Source organism: Schistocerca serialis, chromosome 11, assembly GCF_023864345.2.
Source record: "Schistocerca serialis cubense isolate TAMUIC-IGC-003099 chromosome 11, iqSchSeri2.2, whole genome shotgun sequence".
Taxonomy (NCBI): Eukaryota; Metazoa; Arthropoda; class Insecta; order Orthoptera; family Acrididae; genus Schistocerca; species Schistocerca serialis.
The window spans coordinates 112,237,992-112,260,416 of NC_064648.1; the positions used below are offsets into that span (position 1 = coordinate 112,237,992).

Here is a 22,425-nt window from a genome sequence, read left to right on the forward strand (position 1 = left end):
GGCAATAGCAAGGAAATTCTCACTAACCGCTTTTTCACAATAAAGAACAGCAGTAATTGTTTATTTCCTATTGTTCAAAATGGTTCAAATGGCTCTTAGCACTATGGGTCTTAACTTCTGAGGTTGTCAGTCCCCTAGAACTTAGAACTATTTAAACCTAACTAACTTAAGGACATCACACACATCCATGCCTGAGGCATGATTCGAACCTGCGACCGTAGTGGTCGCGCGGTTCCAGGCTGTAGCGCCTATAACCGCTCGGCAACCAGGGCCGGCGATTTCCTATTGTAATTCGACGAAACGTGAATAATTCATAGTCATACCAACAGTGTTTGTCTGTATTTTGCGTGATACTTTAAAGTCCTCCAGGAATTATGTTGAATGACGAGCTGTGTTAGCGTAATGGTGAAGGTGCTTGGCTGCTAAGCAACAGGTTCTGAGTTCAAACCTTGTGCGGTGTTTAATGTTTTCCTTATTTAAAAACAATATCGAAGTGTCTTCATGAATTTCATTCGTTTGAATGTAATTATCTGAAATTTATAGTGGCAACTAAAATCGACCATATGGAAAGTATACGCTATGGACTTTTACCTCTGCAAACTCTTCAAAATTTCGTGCAATGGTTTACTACACTTAATGCTGCACAATAACTGCGTTGAACATCGAAGCAAAATTAAGTCATTTATGGGGGGAAAGTATCAGTGAATATGTGTTAAAATCAAATTTTTGGGCCAGATAGTTTATGTGAAATCGAATAAGTGTGCCAAAGCAGTCGGAACACCATGTGTCTGCACACCCCCCTGCGGGTCCGGGGTAAGAATAGGCCCGAGGTATTCCTGCCTGTCGTAAGAGGCGACTAAAAGGAGTTTCAACCGTTTCGGCCTTCTATGTGATGGTCCCCCTTGGGGTTAGACCTTCATTTTTCAAAATTCTACAGAAGTACGAGCCTTTTGGGGAAGGACACCTTACATGGTGTACCACTGGTCCTAAGTGCACTAAGACCTTGGCACTCAGCATTTCACCGGCGTTGTAACCATACCCACTATTCCTCAAATTGGGCCTAAACGCCTGATGGGTTGTTCAAGTTACGCCCATAGTGCATCTCCATCTGCACCAGCGATCATGATGGACTTTCCATGGCACCAGAAATCCAGCACGGTAGCCAGCCCGTTGTGGTGGGGTCGTCATGTACCCTCTAGGTTGTAGCCCCCTGACAACACAGGGATCGTACTGCCGATACCTGAGCTGCACCCTCCCCACGTTGGCCAAGGAGTAGATGCCCGTCTCCTTGGGGCATCAGGACTCCCGGCAATGGTCATCCTGCCAGGTGGCCCTTGCTGCGGCTGGGTGGCTCCCGTGGGGAGAGCCCCTGGTCGGAGTGGGTGGTATCGTGGCGGACGTTTCGCAGATGAAACGTCAACACGTATCAGGTCGCTCTGCGGCCGAGTCTTTCAAAAGAAAAGGTACCGTTTCTAGTTCTGGTTCTCCTGCCCTTTCCCCCTTGGCCACTCCATGGGAGGAGGGACAGGCCCGCCAGCTTGGGGCGAAGTACTTCCCCCGCTATTTGGTCTGTTCTCGAACCGATGGGGGGACGTTCGCCACCTCCAAGCCCATGTTCTTTGTTCAGCACATTGAGGACGTCTTCGGGGAAATCGAGGCTCTCAGCAAGATGCGATCAGGGTCCGTTCTTATCAAGACCACCTCCGCCACACAGTCGGCGGCGCTCCAGGCGTGCGACCGCCTAGGGGACATCCCAGTATCCATTGTCCCACATCTGGCACTAAATAGGACGCAGGGGGTTATATTTCATCGTGACCTCCTGCTACAATCTGATGAGGAGCTCAGGGCCAACCTGGAGCGCCGCGGCGTCCATTTCGTCCGGCGAGTCCAGCGCGACCCCAAAGACCGTCGCATCGACACCGGGGCCTTTATGCTCGCCTTCGAGGGGGACGTTCTTCCAGAGAAGGTAAAGGTGATGTGCTACCGGTGCGACGTGCGACCTTACGTCCCGCCTCCTATGCGCTGTTTTAGGTGTCTGCGCTTTGGGCACATGTCGTCACGGTGTGAGGCTGAGCCCCTTTGTGGCGATTGTGGACGTCCTCTTCGTGAGGAACATACATGCACCCCACCATCTCGGTGCATTAATTGTCCTGGCGTCCACTCACCTAGATCCTCAGAATGCCCCGCCTATCAGAAGGAGAAGAAGATACAAGAAATCAAAACTTTGGATCGGCTCTCTTACTCTGAGGCCAGGAAGAAATATGACCGCCTTCACCCCGTGCCATTGACCACCTCGTTTGCCTCAGTTGTGTCCACTCCTTCTGCGGTATCCTCACCCCTATCCTGTCCCCCCTCAGCCTCCTCCGCCCATCAGGGGGCTCTGCCTCCGCCGCCCAAATCCCTCCCTTCCAAATCCTCCTCCCCCGCAGCCCCCACCCCCTCTGCCCCAGGGGCCACCCTTCCTCCTCCTCCCCCCTCGCCACCTGAGAAGCGATCCTCTTCTCAGGCGTCCCTTGGGGAAACGTTCCGGACCCCAGCTTCAGAGGTCCGGCGTTCCAAAACAGAGCCCGCACGTGAGGACCTTCTTTGGGTCCAGCCCACCATCCCTGTGCCTCCTCGGCCTTCCAAGAAGGCCTCCAAGAAGAAGTCTCTATCCCCCTCTCCACCCCGGCGCGTTTCGTCTGACGCTTCATCCGTGAGTCGCTGCTCCCGGCCGTCCTCAGTTTCGCCGGGACGCTCTGCTGCCAGGCGCTCCGCCGGCCTTTCGTCGGCAAATGATGCGGCCCCTCCTACACAATCAGGGACAGCGGCCGCAGCTGGCGACGAGTCGATGGAACCGGATCCGCCTTCCGTCAGTTGTAGCGTTGTTCCCTCGCAACCTGGCCCTCCGCGTCCGTCGAGGTGACCAGCTCTTCCCCCGTCTCGTTCCCCCAACCTTTTGACTAGCGATGGCGTTGTTTCATTGGAACATAAGAGGTATTCGATCTAATCGGGAGGAATTACAACTGCTCCTCCGCCTGCACTGTCCGCTCGTCCTTGGTCTCCAGGAAACCAAGTTGCGCCCGACTGACCGTATTGCCTTTTCCCACTATACATCGGAGCGGTATGACCTCACCCCTGTGGACGGTATCCCAGCTCATGGTGGGGTCATGTTGCTCGTTCGGGACGATGTCTATTACCATCCCATCCCATTGACCACCCCACTCCAAGCAATAGCTGTCCGCATTACTCTTTCTGCTTTTACCTTTTCAGTTTGTACCATCTACACTCCACCGTCATCAGCCGTTAGTCGGGCTGACATGATGCACCTGATCGTTCAGCTTCCCCCACCGTTCTTATTGTTCGGCGACTTCAATGCCCATCATCCCCTTTGGGGCTCTCCTGCATCCTGTCAAAGAGGCTCACTCTTGGCGGATGTCTTCAACCATCTCAATCTTGTCTGCCTCAATACCGGCGCCCCGACTTTCCTCTCGGACTCTACTCATACCTATTCCCACTTGGACCTCTCGATCTGTTCTACCACTCTTGCCCGTCGGTTCGAGTGGTATGTCCTTTCTGACACCTATTCGAGCGACCACTTCCCCTGTGTCGTTCGTCTCCTGCACCACACCCCATCCCCACGTCCTTCGAGCTGGAACTTACTGAAAGCTGACTGGGGACTTTACTCCTCCCTGGCGACCTTTCCGGACCACGATTTTCCAAGTTGTGACAGTCAGGTCGAATACCTCACGGCTGTTATTATCAATGCTGCCGAACGTTCCATTCCTCGTACTACTTCTTCTTCACGTCGCGTTTCCGTCCCCTGGTGGAACGAGGCTTGTAGGGACGCTATCCGTGCTCGACGACGTGCTTTACGCACCTTTCGCCGCCATCCTACGTTGGCGAATTGTATTGAATACAAACGACTCCGAGCGCAATGCCGTAGAATCATCAAAGACAGCAAAAAAGCTTGTTGGGCCTCTTTCACCGGCTCCTTTAACAGTTTTACTCCCTCTTCCGTCGTTTGGGGTCGCCTGCGCCGGCTGTCGGGCATTAAGGCCCACTCCTCGGTACCTGGCCTGACCTCAGGTAATGAGGTCCTTGTTGATCCTGTGGCTGTCTCCAACGCCTTTGGCCGCTTTTTCGTGGAGGTTTCAAGCTCCGCCCATTACCACCCTGCCTTCCTTCCCAGGAAAGGGGCAGAAGAGGCTCGGCGACCTTCCTTCCACTCGCTGAATCTGGAAACTTATAATGCCCCCTTTACTATGCGGGAACTCGAACGTGCGCTTGCACTGTCCCGATCCTCTGCTCTGGGGCCAGATGCCATTCACGTTCAGATGCTGGCACACCTTTCTCCGGCGGGCAAAAGCTTCCTTCTTCGTACCTACAATCGCGTCTGGACCGAAGGTCAAGTCCCCAGGCGTTGGCGTGACGCCGTTGTTGTTCCTATACGCAAACCCGGGAAGGATAGATACCTTCCTTCTAGTTACCGCCCCATTTCTCTTACCAGCTGTGTCTGTAAGGTGATGGAGCGCATGGTTAATGCTCGGTTAGTTTGGATTCTGGAATCTCGACGACTACTTACTAATGTCCAATGCGGCTTTCGTCGCCGCCGCTCCGCTGTTGACCACCTTGTGACCTTGTCGACATTCATCATGAACAACTTTTTGCGAAGGCGCCAAACGGTAGCCGTGTTCTTCGACTTGGAAAAGGCTTATGATACCTGTTGGAGAGGAGGTATCCTCCGCACTATGCACAGGTGGGGCCTACGCGGTCGCCTGCCCCTTTTTATTGATTCCTTTTTAACGGATCGGAAGTTTAGGGTACGTGTGGGTTCCGTATTGTCCGACGTCTTCCTCCAGGAGAACGGAGTGCCTCAGGGCTCCGTCTTGAGCGTAGCCCTTTTTGCCATCGCGATCAATCCAATTATGGATTGCATTCCACCTAATATCTCAGCCTCTCTCTTTGTCGATGACTTCGCGATCTACTGCAGTGCCCAGAGAACATGCCTCCTGGAGCGCTGCCTTCAGCGTTGTCTATACAGCCTCTACTCATGGAGCGTGGCAAATGGCTTCCGGTTCTCTGAAGAGAAGACAGTTTGTATCAACTTTTGGCGATATAAAGCGTTCCTTCCACCATCCTTACACCTCGGTCCCGTTGTTCTCCCATTCGTGGACACAACTAAGTTTCTAGGGCTCATGTTGGACAGGAAACTGTGTTGGTCTCCACATGTCTCTTATTTGGCGGCCCGTTGTACACGTTCCCTTAATGTCCTAAGAGTTCTTAGCGGTTCATCTTGGGGAGCGGATCGCACTGTCCTGCTTCGCTTGTATCGGTCCATAGTCCGGTCGAAGCTGGATTATGGGAGCTTCGTCTACTCGTCCGCTCGGCCATCCCTCTTACGCCGGCTCAACTCCATCCGCCATCGGGGGATACGTCTTGCGACCGGAGCCTTCTACACTAGTCCTGTCGAGAGTCTTTATGCTGAAGCTGCCGAATTACCATTGACCTACCGGCGCGACGTACTGCTGTGTCGGTATGCCTGCCGGCTGTTGTCTATGCCCGACCACCCCTCTTACAAGTCCTTCTTCGCCGATTCTCTCGACCGTCAGTACGGGTTGTATGTGTCTGCCCTGCTGCCCCCAGAGTCCGCTTCCGTCGCCTGCTTCGACAATTGGATTTTGCCCTCCCTACCACGTTCAGAGAGGGTGAGAACCCGACACCGCCTTGGCTCGAGGCTCCGGTTCATGTTTCTCTCGACCTCAGCTCACTCCCAAAGGAGGGTACTCCGGCTGCAGTGTATTGCTCACAGTTTGTCGAACTTCGTGCTCGACTTGCCGGTCACACCTTTATTTACACCGATGGCTCCAAAACTGACGATGGTGTCGGCTGTGCCTTTGTCGTCGGGGCCGCCACCTTTAAATACCGGCTCCTCGACCAATGTTCGAGCTTTACGGCCGAGCTTTTTGCTCTCCATCAGGCCGTTCAGTATGCCCGCCGCCACCGCCATTCATCGTACGTACTCTGCTCTGACTCACTCAGTGCTCTTCAGGGCCTTGGAGCTCCCTATCCGGTCCATCCCTTGATTCAACGGATACAGCAGTCCCTCCATTCTTTCGCTGATAATGGTGGTTCTGTCAGCTTTCTGTGGGTTCCCGGACATGTAGGAGTGCCTGGGAATGAGGCTGCGGATGCTGCAGCCAAGGCTGCAGTCCTCCTGCCTCGGCCAGCCTCCCACTGTGTCCCGTCATCTGACGTTCGTGGGGATGTATGTAAGAGGCTTGTGTCGTTGTGGTGGGATGCTTGGTCATCCCTCCAAGGAAACAAGCTCCGGGCAGTAAAACCGCTCCCAACTGCTTGGACAACATCCTCCCGACCATCTCGGCGCGAGGAGGTCCTTCTGACCAGGTTGCGGATTGGGCATTGCCGGTTTAGCCACCGCTACCTGCTCTCCGGTGACCCAGCCCCGCAGTGCCCTTGTGGTCAGGCATTAACAGTGCGCCATGTTTTATTGTCGTGTCCCCGTTTTAGTCAATTTCGTGTTGTCCTGTCCCTGCCATCTACTTTACCGGATGTTTTAGCTGATGACGCTCGAGCAGCTGCTCGTATTCTGCGTTTTATAACTTTAACTGGCTTGTCCAAAGACATTTGACCTTTTTACTTATTTTATCTGCATCTGTCAGGTCCTTCTGGTGTCCCCCCATCCCCTTGAGTTTTAGCAGATTCCATGTGCTCTAACACCAGTGACTGGGCGCTAATGACCTCAGCAGTTGAGCGCCCTTAAACCCTACCCAAAAAAAAAAAAAATGTGTCTGCACAGGCGAGCAGTGCAGTGATGACAAAATGGCGAACAGCTCGGAATGCGGGGAGCACGTCTCTGTAGCAGCGAAAGGGTTAATGCGGCCGTGGTGGCTTTACTTCGTGAACTGCGCGCTCCCCCCTAAACGTAAGTTTGCGAACTATACTATACTATGGCGCGGCTTCTCTTGGTGCGTGCAACTGGCAACGCAGCAATCTCCCGCGTCTGGGCGGGCGTACGCGAGCCGCCAAGATAAAAGAATTGAACTATACCACAAGTAGACACAATGAATGAGGTTCTTGGTAAGCTATTGAGCTCTCTGGTCGCCAATTACTTTTTTAATGAGACACTTTCAGAATTCTGTCACAGTAGCTGTTCCAAAAATGAATGTTAAAATTATAGTGTGTTTTGGCAACAAGTACAATTAAACCTGTCAACAAGAGGAATATGACAGTTACTCACAAAATAGCGATGCTTCTTCGAATTAGAAAAGGTTAACAATTCACACAAAAATAAACCGCCAATGCTGTTGGAATTTTGATTGAATCCCATAGCCCATCGTATTTTTAACACTGAGCGACTGGAATGGAAAGTTAACATTTTATTTCTTCTCTTCTTCTGAGGAGTATTAAAATGATGACGAGCGTAGCCTTCGGGCAATGCGAGACGCACATGCCATATACTGGTTACTGACTTACGGCTTGCAAACTGACAATTTGATTCGCGAATAAAACGGTTGTTACTGAGAAAAGTAAACATTTGATAGGTGACACAACACATTGCTCAGTGAGCTGAGAATAATGCGCGCGACAGGAATACGGCAGCTGGCCGTGTGTGCTTTGTGAGAGGAAGAGATCACGTCGTTCGAAAGACATCGCCATGTAATTAGATCTGCCTTCATTGGCAATACAGTTCAACAAGTTAAATACATCAAATCACCACAGACTTTCACGATACTCGTACTTCCGAAAAAATACCGACCACTACTTCATTTGTGTAGCCTGTTGTATAATTAGTTTATTAATGCTGAGAGAGAGAGAGAGAGAGAGAGAGAGAGAGAGAGAGAGAGAGCAGAAGCATAAATGGTCATGAGTAAGCTATCGTTAAAGAAACATGTCGTATGTCATAGTCCCGCTTTCCTGTTTGACGATGACAATTACCTTTTATTTGTTTTTCCTAGTTCTTACGCTTGGAATTGTCGTAATGCATGCGATCTAATGCGTAGGATTTGGGTCTAAGAATGAAGTCGCTGTCATGTTGACGCCAGGTACACTCAGCTGTGTAATGTCCCTGAGCTGTCGAAGTCATTCCTAAAGCTGAAGACAGCGTCGTGTTTTATTTCGAGGCTCGTCTAAATGCGCTCGGACCTGCAGCCACAGAACATCGCGTATCCAGTGACATACGTACTGTTCTATGAAGTGAGTAAGCTTTATTTTGCAGTTGTTGCCGGTAGTATTACCTTGAACTCAGTATAAAGAGCGGCAAAGTAGAGACTACTATTACAATTACATAGCCGTCCAGAACAGGGTTGTAACAGACAAAACTAATTTCCTTTTTCAGGAAGAAGGAAACATTCTGTTGCACACAGGTTTATACCGCGAAAGACAAAGTTACAATGAAACAAGTGTACTGACCTCGTTATTTGACTAACAAGCACTTGTAAGGGTCACATGTAGATTAAAAAACAAGTGATTGAAATATAATCTTGCTCTACATACCTAATCTGGTGATTTTGCCACTATTAACACCCCTTCTTCGATACTTCTGTACACTACTGGCCATTAAAATTGCTACACCACGAAGATGACGTGCTACAGACGCGAAATTTAAGACAGGAAGAAGATGCTGTAATATGCAAATGATAAGCTTTCCAGAGCATTCACACAAGGTTGGTGCCGGTGGCGACACCTACAACGTGCTGACATGAGGAAAGTTTCCAACCGATTTCTCATACACAAGCAGCAGTTGACCGGCGTTGCCTGGCGAAACGTTGTTGTGATGCCTCATGTAAGGAGGAGAAATGCGTACCATCACGTTTCCGACTTTGATAAAGGTCGGATTGTAGCCTATCGCGATTGCGGTTTATCGTATCGCGACATTGTTGCTCGCGTTGGTAGAGATCCAATGACTGTTAGCAGAAAATGGAATCGGTGGGTTCAGGAGGGTAATACGGAACGCCGTGCTGGATCCCAACGGCCTCGTATCACTAGCAGTCGAGATGACAGGCATCTTATCCGCACGGCTGTAACGGGTCGTGCAGCCACGTCTCGATCCCTGAGTCAACAGATGGGGACGTTTGCAAGACAACGACCATTGCACGAACAGTTCGACGACGTTTGCAGCAGCACGGATTATCAGCTCGGAGACCGTGGCTGCGGTTACCTTTGACGCTCCATCCACAGACAGGAGCGCCTGGGATGGTGTACTCAACGACTAACCTGGGTGCACGAATGGCAAAACGTCATTTTTTCGGATGAATCCAGGTTCTGTTTCGGCATCACGATGGTCGCATCCATGTTTGCCGACATCGCGGTGAACGCACATTGGAAGCGTGTATTGGTCATCGCATACCACTGCACAAAAATTTGCGACTACAAAAACTTTTCCCCTATTTGGCATTATTTGGTCTTCGCTGACTGGGCTACACGGCATCACTTTGCACACTCCGCCGCACAATGAACGCCCTTCGACTTCTCATTATCACAATCAAATTGTGGGAGACCAGGTATCGCCCATTAACTGATGTTGCATAGAATGATTTGGATTTTCCTCTCTTTCCTCTGATGTCGAAGTAGCACTCAGCACAAAGAAGGGAACTCGCACAATAAGGACGCTGCGAGGGGTCTTCATGGATAGCACGAGGTAAACAACGCAAAAGCTCTTAAGGAACATAAATTATTTGACCGAAACACTGAACTGAAAGGTACACAGAGGTACAGGTACGGATTCAGCTCATATCCTCCTTGTGTTAACTAGCTGATCTAACTAGTATAGTTAGTGGCTTCCTATTCAAAATACAATAGTAGAAACAGGACGTGAAATGTGTTTCCAACATGACTACCGAACTCGGATAGAGTGCGAATGAATACGTAACAGCTGAGAACAGCATGATGAAATTATAAACAAACATAGTCTGAGAGAAACTGTATTAGTTAATGAATAAAAATGAATTATGCAAAGTGGAAATTCTACAAATCTAGGGGTTAGTGATCGATGAAAAAAATGTTGGGACATTTAAGAAGCAGTGAAGCTGGAAGCATTTAAAGTCACAGAGGCCCATACACACACAGCAAAATGGCAAAACAATGCATTCTATCAATGAAAGCTGGGCATAAACATTAAATAGATGCGAATGAAAGACAGCGACAAATCAAAACAACAACAGGCGCAAGAAAGTAAAACCAAGATGGATGAAAGAAATCTGTAGGAAAATTGAAAACCAACTACTTCTAATAAAAACTGATGTTATGCAAGGGAAGATGGGAAGTAAACGTGTTGAAATAAGGTTCCGGACTGCACTAGGCTAAAATAAGATGAAGGAACAGATCGAAAGTCTTGCGACGGAGAACGACTGTCCTCGAGGGTGGAAGATGATGAATTTCGATTAAGAACCCTGTGATCAGTCGTGTTGGTAATGTGATCATACTGAATTACTTTCAGCCTAAAAAAAGGAAGCCAGCAAGGAAGCGATAAGATATCTTCAGATATTCTGAAATAAGTAAAGATATTGACTTTTATGTAAACAGATGTATTACGATCAACACTACCTTGCAGAATGAGAGTAGTAAACTATCTTGCAGAATCAGTAAAGTCAGTCAGTCAGTCAGTCTGATTTTACTTTGTTATATGATAACTATAGTTATGTATAAAAAATTACGATATGATATACTGAAAGAAAAGTTCCGATGCAGAATAGATGTAAGTGCCCGAGTTCATTTTCTGATACTGTACTTGTGGAAAGAAGATTAAAGAAAGCAGACTGTACATATTACCTGAATTTGTGAACATAGGTAAATCCTCTGATCATGAAATGAGACTTTATAGAGCCAATACGAGTAATTTATATAGAAGGGGTAAGAACGGAAGTAAAAAAATTCATTTAAAACAGCCTGCCGCCGTTAATCCAGTATCAAACGAATAAGAAAGGAGTTAAAAAAAAAAAAAATTCCGCAAATGAAACTTCGGTGCTGAGGAGTATAAATACACTACTTCAGGCAGAAATTCCTGGAACGTGTCTAAATCAAAACTTCCGTTTGAAAACTAAATGTAATATCCTGGAGCAAAAATTGTGAAAGACTTCATATGTGCTTTCACAGTAAAATGTTGATCATCAAATGCAGATAAAACTCAAACGAGGAAGCACAAGTCAAAGGATGGCCACAGGCTAACTTTACGGAAAGGTTGGTATTCAGTGTACTTGGTTTGACACTGGAAGCAGCGATCGAGGGGAAGTGGTGTATAAAAAAGACATAATATATTGAACTTATTACAGAGGACTGGGTAGGGTGGTGATTGTAAAAAGTGTGACAGTCTTCAGTTGCACGCTCATAATACCTATTTAGGCTTCCATTTCCACTAATCCTAAGCTCTATTTGTACTAATTCGTTTGTGGGCAAAGAATGTGCAGGAGAGAAAGACCTAGGCACCTTCTTTCCGATCCTGCGTTCAACGGTATGTAGTCCCCAGCTCTAGAACATCTCTCATAGAAACAAACTCTGGCTGACTTCAAGAATCTTGTACATTTAACCGAAGCCATGCATCTTCCGTGTTAACTACTGAATTAATTCATTTGCTCTCTTACTAGAAGTTAATATTTATGAACTCTCGTGCGCGGAGTCGACTGGAACGAAATTGACATATCTTCCAACGGTTAATTTACACGATCTCCAAAAAACATCATTCATTTAAATTCAAACCAAAAGAGTCTTAACCCCATATCTCTTGAAAATACGTTCGTATCAGAATCTGCCCACTTGAAATCCATATCCTACAAGAAATCCATATCCTACAAACAAAAAATTGTCACTGGCTACACAGACAAAAATCTTCTCATAATTCAACAAATCTAAAATTTAGCAAATAATACAAATGACAAATCAGTAAACATTCAAAAATGTCCTTCCGAAAGTTGCTGTAGAAGGCAACGTTCGTTAATGTTATTCTTCGACGCATCTGTTGTTGGTAATGCATGCAAATATCTTCGGAATCGATATTTTCAAAATATTTTGTGTAAGCAAAAATTAACTGCGAGCCATAGTTCTATTGAAATCATCTAAAAGCGTAGTTTCAAATGCTTTCGCCACAATATGATCGTGTTTCATTTTTCCTTTGCAAAATATGCTACTTCTTCCGTCTGTCCCACAACAATGGTCCTCTCCTCCTCCTCCATGTTGGAGACTTTACTATTTACAAACACGGCAATATTTATACTCTCTCTCTCTCTCTCTCTCTCTCTCTCTCTCTCTGCTACAACAGCTGTTAAAACTCGTTTCAGTCCAGCAAGAGAGAACAGTTTATCCTCTGCTGACTAGAATCATACGACGAATTAAATGATTAATACGTTTCATTGCCTGCTGAGCAGGCAAGCCTTAAATTCTACGTCTATTCTCAAATGAAATCAGACATTACAGGCAAAGTTTAACAGTAGGTGCTAGTAATTAAATTATAAACACGACGGTTCGCAACACAGCTGAAAGAGAACAGGCAATATTTATGTTATCTCCCGCATTTTTAATGAGCTTTGGGGCACGATTGTGTTGAGTTGCCACATTTCTTGGCATGCAAGTACACAGAGGTAACCAGCAAGCAAATATCCGTACATAAAATTCAGAGCTGAAATTACTTTTCACGTCATAGTGTCGGATATCTATACTTGTCGGCCGAGTACCTACGAGGGATTGGGCTTATTTAACAAAGAGAGAGAGAGAGAGAGAGAGAGAGAGAGAGCGAGAGATAGAGAGAGAGAGCGAGAGAATAATTGTCGTAGTTCACACTACTACAATGTGTTAATATCCTCGAGGCGTCATTTCTGACTTTAAGAAAAAAAGTTTTCTGTAAACAACTGTTTCCCTAAACATTTTGTCAAAACGACTTTTGCCCACACCTTACACATTGTGCCAGATTCCTTAGCTAGCAGAATGTAAAAAGTTCGCAGTACTATAAAAATTCTAAACAAAACATTGTCTTGCCCTGTGAAAGACACTGTAGTGTCAAGTCATACACCTGCTGTTTCTGGAATAGTAGCGACGGAGAAATCGGCTGGAGGTGCACTTTTCGTCCGCTATGATCGGTCATGTGAAGCAAGCAAGAACAGGGCGAGGAATTCCTGTCTCTAGCAGAACGTGTCCTCATGCCTTGTGGTCTACCTGCCATAAAAAGAGTGTAACGATACTTTGAACGGGAGGAAGTTGGACTTATATGAACGCTGGCCTGTTAAGGAAACAATGCGTCACAGGATGTCATAAACGTTACGAGGAAGCAGGGAGCACCCTTACTGCTATACTCTATAGCACGAAGTCACACAGATCCAGTGTTGTCAGAGAAGGAAGTAAGAATCAATTAGCAGAATCACGATGGATATTAGCGCTTTTCTTCTGTCAGAACGGATTGTGTAGGCTGTAAGGCTCATCTAAGAAACTCAACAGCATAAAATAACAGTCAGACCCTATATATACTCCTTCCATCTTTCTGCTTTCCCTTCTTTGCTTAGAACTGGTTTTCCATCTGAGCTCTTGATATTCATACAAGTGGCTCTTTTCTCCAAAGCTCTCTTTAGTTTTCCTGTAGGCAGTATCTATCTTACCCTAGTGAGATAAGCCTCTACATCCTTAAATTTGTCCTCTAGGCATCCCTGCTTAGCCATTTTGCGCTTCCTGTCGATCTCATTTTGGAGACGTTTGTATTCCTTTTTGCCTGCTTCATTTACTGCATTTTTATATTTTCTCCTTTCATCAATTAAATTCAGTATCTCTTCTGTTAACCAAGGATTTCTACTAGACCTCGTCTTTTTACCTACTTGATCCTCTGCTGCCTTCACTACTTCATCCCTCAGAGCTACCCATTCTTCTTCTACTGTATTTATTTCCCCCATTCTTGTCAATTGTTCCCTTATGCTCTCCCTGAAACTCTGTAAAACCTCTGGTTCTTTCAGTTTATCCAGGTTCCATCTCCTTAAATTCCCACCTTTTTGCAGTTTCTTGAGTTTTAATCTACAGTTCATAACCAATAGATTGAGATCAGAGTCCAGATGTGCCCCTGGAAATGTCTTATTATTTGAAGCCTGGTTCCTAAATCTCTGTCTTACCATTATATAATCTTTCTGAAACCTTTTAGTATCTCCAGGGTTCTTCCATGTATACAGCGTTCTTTCATGATTCCTGAACCAAGTGTTAGCTATGTTTCAGCTATGTTCTGTGCAAAATTCTACCAGACGTATTCCTCTTTCATTTCTTACCCCCAATCCATATTCACCCGCTATGTTTCCTTCTCTCTCTTTTCCTACTCTCGAATTCCAGTCACCCATGACTATTAAATTTTCGTCTCCCTTCACTAGCTGAATAATTTCTTTGATCTCATCATGCAATTGATCAATTTCGTCATCATGTGCAGAGCTAGTTGGCATATAAACTTGTACTACTGTAGTAGGCATGGACTTCGTGTCTATCTTGGCCACAATGTGTTCACTATGCTGTTTGTAGTATTCTACAAACACTCCTTTTTTTATTCATTATTAAACCTAGTCCTGCATTACCCCTATTTGATTTTGTATTTATAACCCAGTATTCACCTGACCAAAAGTCTTGTTCCTCCTGCCACCAAACTTCACGGATTCTCACTATATCTATCTTTAACCTATCCATTTCCCTTTTTAAATGTTCTAACCTACCTGCCCGATTAAGGGATCCGACATTCCACGCTCCGATCCGTAGAACGCCAGTTTTCGTTTTCCTGATAACGCCGTCCTCTCGAGTCGTTCCCTCCCGGAGATCCGAATGGGGTGCTATTGTACCTCCGGAATATTTTGCCCAAGAGGACGCCATCATTTACCCACACAGTATAGCTGCATGCCCTCGGGACAAATTACAGCTGTTGTTTCCCTTGCTTTCAGCCGTTCACAGTACCACAACAGCAAGGCCGTTTTGGTTAGCGTCAGAAGGCCAGATCAATCATCCAGACTGTTGCCCCTGCGGCTACCAAAGGCTGCTGCCCCTCTTCAGGAACCACACGTTTGTCTGGCCTCTCAACAGATACCCCTCCATTGTGGTTGCACCTACGGTACGACTATCTGTATCGCTGAGGTAGGCAAGCCTCCCCACCAACGGCAAGGTCAATGGTTCATGGGGGAGGGGGGGGGGGGGGAGAACTCGGGATAGAGACTAGATATAGCTAGGTGTTTGAGATACAAGTTATATGTGTCAAAGGGGGCCACGCATTGCTACTAATGGCCGTAACTGTGAACGTCATTTGGTGGTTAATGTGATTTTTTTAAAATGAAATCCTAATATTGGAGTTAAGATTAGAAACATTTTACGTGGAAAATGATAAATTATTGGTCATGGCAAGGTTCAGTGCAGGTCGAACAAGCAAATACGTCTTCAGATGTAGCATGGATTAACTCTGAATATAGGAGGGATACAGCAGAACACAATGTTGGATACAAACCAGAAGAGGTGTCGTGAGCGAAGACAGGCGAGGGACTCGCTCAGCGACTGGCACACCAGTGACCTCAGGTTTATTTATACGTTTTCTGTCTCCCAAGCGTCCAAATCACATTTATACTTGATGATTCATTTATTTTTTCCAATAAACATGTTAACTGAAACATAAGGGCCAAATCTCTTACCGATTTTCAATATCTAACGTCACTAACTGGAATTTCCATGAAACGAAACACAACTTGAGAATGATCTATATTTATCTTTAATACCTTCATTATAGGCAATAATACATGATTTTTTATGCGCCTTCCAGTTTGTATCTAACATTGAATTTTGCTGCATCTTCCGTACTGTGAATTAATCCATACTAGAACGAAAACATGGTTATTTTATCTTCATTGAAGCTAGCCACGACCTTGAATTATGTGCCATTTCATTCCTGAGACCCTGCAAAACACTTAAATAACCAAAACACGATGAAATAATTATTTTCCAAACTACTTTTTATTTAGTCAGAAATCTGTGGGAATGAAACGAAAGAAAATTCCAGACAATTAGATCTTATGGACCTGTACTTCTGGTTGTAGTTTCAATTGATGCTATAGATGAATCCATCAGTCGTCCCTTAGGTAAGAATTTATATCTCCGAAAGTACTGAAGTTATTCACTTGAAATCATCTGTGCCAGCGTGAGAACCAAAATTCTGCTGTCCTCCGAGCTCCATGGTAAGCTACGCTTTCGATGTAAGATGACAATTCGTAATAATTAGCTACATTGCAAACCCAGAGAGTGGTTGAAAAAGTGTTCATATAGCTGACATGGCCAGTTTCATCTGGTTGTTCCGTTCAACTGATAAAACTGACAGAGTGAGTAAACAGTTGATCAGCCACTCACGTCTTGCTGCATCAGTGACCTGCCGTCATCCGTGTACTGCTTGCCGTGGAGTGCGTCCTTCGTTGGACCAAACAGACGGAAGTCGGAAGGTGCGAGATGCGGGTTGTTCAGCTGTGAGTGATCCACCGGTCACCCTGAATGAGAGCACGTCCCCACATCGCAGGAGTCACAGCCGTCTGCAGCTGACCGACACGTGGAGGTCGGCCAGATATGCACAACCTTGCTGCGACGATGACGCTGCTAGGCCAGGCGTTGATCACCAGTAAGCTCTTCTGACGATGACAGACACCTCGCACTACGACTCGCGGTGCTTCTGTTCACTGCCAAATCTCCTCAGACGTTCTGCAAGCGGGTATGAAGATCTCCGATGCTCTGGTTTTCATCCGAAAGAAACTCGTGACCGCTCTCAGCTTGGGTCGCACCTCCTTCACGGAGGCTACATACGGTGCTGTCAGCTGTTGGAATTCCATGAAGCTGTAGGGGCTGAATAGGGAATATTCCACGATGTCTCACAAAGTTCGCATTTTTCCAACAGAAATTGGCCGAGAAAAAAGTGTAGCGTTGCAGATCGAACGCCCCCGTAATATTATAAGTAGCTCAGTTGGACGATAATTGTGCTTATGTATTTTAACCTGGGTCCTTGATCTTGATGTGGCTAGATTCTTCACAATGCCTGTGTTCGTCTCAGCATCTGGTAGCAAGAAATGCGTGTTTGAGAATAGCTCTTCCTTAGATTTCTCCCTGAGGTCACTGGAAATTTGTTTAATATCGTTCTCGACCGAAAACTCTAACATCTTATTGCTATCTGAGCTGCACAGCGAAGTCGCTACCACAGCCATGACAGACACACAGCCAAACCAGTTACAGAAGTACTGGCCTGCACGTCAACTGGTTCCGAAAATGACGAAGAGATTAAGGAAATGCTTTTTGAGAGAAAAGAAATTGGTCAGATCGTTAAGCGAGATGAAAACTTGTGATGGGGCACTCGAAATCGATAGGCAGAATACGAAGTGGAAGAAAAGTTGGGGGAGAAAAGAACTGAAGTAAGGGAATGAAAGGGGAAAGCTGCCTGGCAGAATTTTGCACAGAGCACGATTTAACCACTGCTAGCAGTTGGTTTGAATCATGAAAGACAATTGCGTACATGACAGGAGTCAGAATGCACCTCACTATTTGAGACATACTATATAGCCCTAATATTTACTATTACTTAACAAATGAAAATGTGCTTGGATCGAACCTTCTTCTCTCATAATGACTCTGGAAGTTGCTAATGTCCATTCCAATCAGCTGGAAATTTATTTCCTGAACCAGAGATTACGAGTTGAAATTTTCATTTTAATCAACAACGTGGAAAGAAGTCCTCTCTTAAGACAAACTAAGAAAGACATTGTTACCTAACAATCTATCCGGAATATGATATATTGTCTTAGAAATATTGGACCATAGTTGGCTGTCTATTCAGAAAATACTGTCTGAAAAACTAGTTTCGTCGATTATTGGACTATTTCTGGACCGGTTGGTTGATAAAGACCAGATGCCATGAGATATGTGGAATTACAGTGGAAGGCCCCATCACATCGAAAACGCCTGTGAGGGCTGGAAGAAAATGATCTATTAATATCAAAAGCTCAGTCAAATGTTTTCTCATTAATAAAAAAACCTTAGAGGGCGTCGAGTGCTTTCGCTGATTAATTTTTAATTCGGATGGGAAAAGAATAAAGTCTGCAATTCATACTGATGTAAAGATTCCAAATTGATGGCACCGTGAAATCGTTTGACTTGTGTGACCCACACACGGAAATTACACTGTAGAAGGAAACTTCACCATTGGAAATTATATAAATATTGAAAAGTAGTTTAATGCACGTCGTACTCATTGGAAAGCTTGTAAACAACTTTAATGATGGACTAAATGAGACCACTTCCTCATGGTTTTCCTGGGAAAAGACACACAGACAGCTAAATACCTGTTGCAATTTGTGGAACATCTGGTAATGAAGACCGGTAGGGCTACCTTAAAGGTCATGCCTCTCCTAGGGCACCATCACGGCACTCCTATTGAGAGAGACTCTATGAAGAAAAACCTGTGTGGGTGGACAGCAAACAGAAAACCGGTGCAGAAGACACAAATGACAAGCAGCCACATCCACCCATCCACCCATTCACCCTCTGTCTGAAGACCTGCTGCAGACCACTGCACGGTGTGTGGTCGAACCACTGTCCTCCCGAATGTGAGTCCAGTGTGTCTCACCGCCGCGCCCTGCATATCCAGTCCACTACTTGCATTTCACACACGTTTCTCTGTCAGTTACATGGCGCAGACACGTACAAAGATTGTGTCTCCAAAATATGCTGAAGGTGATCGGGACCATGACTCTGTCTACTAATAATTCAGACACGATCCCGCTCAGTATCTTGGAAAATTTGTGATTACTTAGAAAACCGTTCGAGTGAAAGAATCTGCGAAAGCTCAGTGTAAACTACAGTCGGATTGAGAGTGTCACAATAAAGTAGAATACTACACCACTGATCTCAGGATACATTAAAGATTTATGAGACAATGACGTCTGTTTCTTAGACGAGGAACATGTCGATGCTCGAAGACTATATGGAAATGTAAACGTCTTTACAGCTTTTACCACTTCGTTTATTGACATGCAGCACCACTTGGATGTAGGAAAATACGGTAACAATACCTGTAAACAACAGTAAAAAGTCGTTCATTTTGCGATTACAACGCGTGTCCAAAGTTTTGAGCCTATAACATTGAGTGCATACTTGGTATGGGGAGGCGAAAAAACGACAAAGCGATATAAAACGGAAGCAAATGTACAATTAACTGACGAGGGATGGGGAAGGAAGACTTGGGTTGGTCAGGTGGCTTCCAGAAGCCTGCAGTGTACGTGTTGGCCTGCGACCTGCGCTGACCTCCGGCGCTACGCCCTGTACAGCACTGCCTCGGCGTCTCCATCCACGTCGAGCTGACGCGACAGAAGCCTTCGGACGAATTCTTAGTCACTCTGTTAGCACCGCAACGATGCGGCAGACGTCTTACACTGGTGGAATGGAGATGCTGATTCGGCACGTTTCGAAAAAAGTGGACGCCATTCTCGCGAAACCCACTTCTCTGAATTTAGGAAACCAGTTTACACTGTAGGGTGTGGAACTATTTCACTGACTCCGTCGTTTGCCCCCTCATACGACCAGGAGAGTCAAGAGTGATGTCGGAGCTGTGATAGAGCTTACTTTGGTTCAACCATGACGTATCTGTCATCTAATAAGTATCTGAACGTTCTGTGGGGCAAAGATGCTATACAAACACGTCCACGCCAAAAGGAGATATAAATATATATTTGTGCGAAAGTTCGACAACACACGTCCTGGAAATGGAGGCAACGAGTTTAATTCCTAAACTGCTCAACCTGGAAATACCTGGGTACACCATAGCTTGCAACATGCGGATAAAATGGCGACATGATTTATGATTGTATTATGCAGCATTGTTTACGACGGAGGTGGGCGCCGAATCTTTTTCTTAAGAAAGAAGACACAGATATCAATCTGCTAAAAATAGAGTTAAACTTACTGATGAATTTAGACTCTTACAGTGGTTCAGAACGGTTCAAATGGCTCTGAGCACTATGGGACTTAACATCGGAGGTCATCAGTCCAATAGAACCTAGAAATACTTAAACCTAACTAACCTAAGGACGTCACACACATCCATACCCGAGGCAGGATTCGAACCTGCGACCGTAGCAGGCGCGCGATTCCAGATTGAAGCGCCTAGAACCGCTCGGTCAAGGCGGCCAGTAAAGTTTAATCGTGCCTACCCTGAGACATTCACCGAGGAAACTGATTTCTGCATTAGATGTACATTGCTTCTGATCAGGTGTCATGGATCTGAGGAACTTGAGATAAGGAGGAAGAAAATATTTCTCAGAGGTGCCACCATCTTGGATTTAAATATAAGTCCTGTAACTTTAGGGCTGAAACAAGTTTGTTGCTTTGCCAATTTTTTTTGCTATGACATAAATAAACCATCTTTTGACTGAGAATGATAACATTTTTAGAAGGTGAAAGCAGTCTATCACAGCAGCCCGCTGGTAGTTACAAACCTTAGGTGATCGCGAAGCAGTACGGACCCTTGTCATTTTAAGGAAACTGGTGACGTTGCAATTGATTCAGGGTGGACAACACTTTCACAGCTGTTGTTTCATACAGGTACGCATGCGCCTCGTACAAGTGTTGAGGGTGCAGTGTGAGGGCTGCTCAGTGGTACTGTGTTTCAGGACCACCCACCATGTCGGCAGTTACGGAGGTTCAGAACACCACAACCGAGGCCCTGGCCGCCCTGGTAGACGGGGGTGAAGACGCCCTGGTGACGCTGGTGGCGGGCGAGACGAGGGTGGCGGCTCACAGGGCGGTGTTGGCAGCCGCGAGCCCCGTCTTCAAAGCTATGTTCGCGCACGACATGCTGGAGGCCAGCTGCGGCCAGGTGAGCATCGACGGCGTGGAGGGCCCGGTGCTGAGGCTCCTGGTGGCCTACGCGTATACCCTGCAGGCCCCCCAGCTGCCCGACACGGCCCCCCAGCTGCTCTCGGCAGCCGACAAGTACGGCTTGTCGGCCCTGAAGGCTGCCTGCGAGCGGCAGCTGATCTCGCAGTTGGCCGTCGAGACCGCAGCGGCGACGGCCGTCACGGCAGTGAGGCACTCGTGCCCGGACGCCACGAGGGCTGCCGTCGCCTTCATAAAGGACCACCTGCAGGTGGTGGCCACGCGGGGCTGGGCGGACGCTGTGCTCGAGTACCCGCAACAAGTCATTGAAGTCTGCAGTATGCTCGGTGAGCCACCAGCAGAAGCCAGGTAAGCACGATTCCCTTTTAGGCAGTGCTAGTGTGAATTAGACGTCGTCCTTGCTTTGTTCATCATGGGTTTCTTTGCTGCCTACGTTGCGTAACACCTTAACTTGATCTAATTACTGATCATCAGTCACGATGCTACTAAGTCTCTCGCTGTTTTCACTTCTACTGCTTCTTATCAATTTCGCCTTTCTCTGATTTACTGTGATTCCATATTCTGTACTCATTAGACTGTTCATTCCATTCAGCAAACCCTGTAATTCTTCTTCACTGTCACCGAGAGAATCAGTCATCACCAAATCTCATATCATTCCACCCTGAATTTTAATTCCACTCTTCAGTCTTTCCATTATTTCCGTCATCGCTTCTTCGGTATATAGATTGAACAGTAGAGGCGAAAGATTACATCCCTATCTGACACCCTTTTTAACCCGAATACTTCGCTGTTCGTCTTCCACTCTTATTTTACCTTCTTGCCTCTTGCACGTATTGCAAATTACTCGACTTCTCCTGTGGCTTAACGGTATTTTTCGCAGAATTTCAAACATCTTGAACCACTTTATATTGCCGAACGCTTTCTCCAGGACCACAAATCCTATGAACGTCACGGAACTTCAATTTTCTTTTCATTCTCCTGTGTATTATCCTTGTCAGAAACGTGGATGCTTCAGCTGTTAAGCTGATTGTGCGATAATTCTCACGCTTCTCTGCTCTTGCAGTCTTCCAAATCGTGCAGATTATATTTCTCTCAGATTGTATATTGCCAGACTCATACATTCTACACACCAGTGAGAATAGACGTTTTGCCACCTCCTCCAATGATTTTAGAACTTGTGATTGAATGTTGTCTATACCTTATGCCTTCTTTGATCTTAAATTTTCCAAAGCGCTTTTAAAATCTGATTATAGTCACCAATATTTTCCATATCGACTCCTGCTTTTTCTTCTGTCACGCCATCGGACAAGTTGTTCCAATCACAGAGGCCTTCAGTGTACTCTTTCCAACTATCTGATCTCGCCTCTGTATTTAACACTGGAATTCCCATTGTGCTCTTAATGTTACCACGCTTGCTTTTAATTCCGTGGAAGATTGCTTTGAATTTTCTATATGCTGCGTCAGTCGTCCCAAGAATCATTTCTTCTTTGATTTCTTCACATTTTTCGTGCAGCCATTTCACGTTAGCTTCTCTGCACTTCCTATTCATTTCATCCTTAAGTGGCATATTTCTCA

The 22,425-nt window shown here is 46.1% G+C and overlaps 1 protein-coding gene across 1 annotated transcript in view; it reads left to right on the top strand.

Annotated features, from left to right (window-relative positions):
* The window catches only part of LOC126427116 (ankyrin-3-like), a 58,230-nt gene that overhangs the window by 18,372 nt on the left and 17,433 nt on the right, over positions 1–22,425 (top strand). The window contains exon 2 of the mRNA XM_050089340.1: positions 20,625–21,198. Within this exon, the coding sequence (XP_049945297.1) occupies positions 20,636–21,198 (563 nt within the window). The 5' untranslated portion in view covers positions 20,625–20,635. The remainder of the gene's footprint in view (positions 1–20,624; positions 21,199–22,425) is intronic.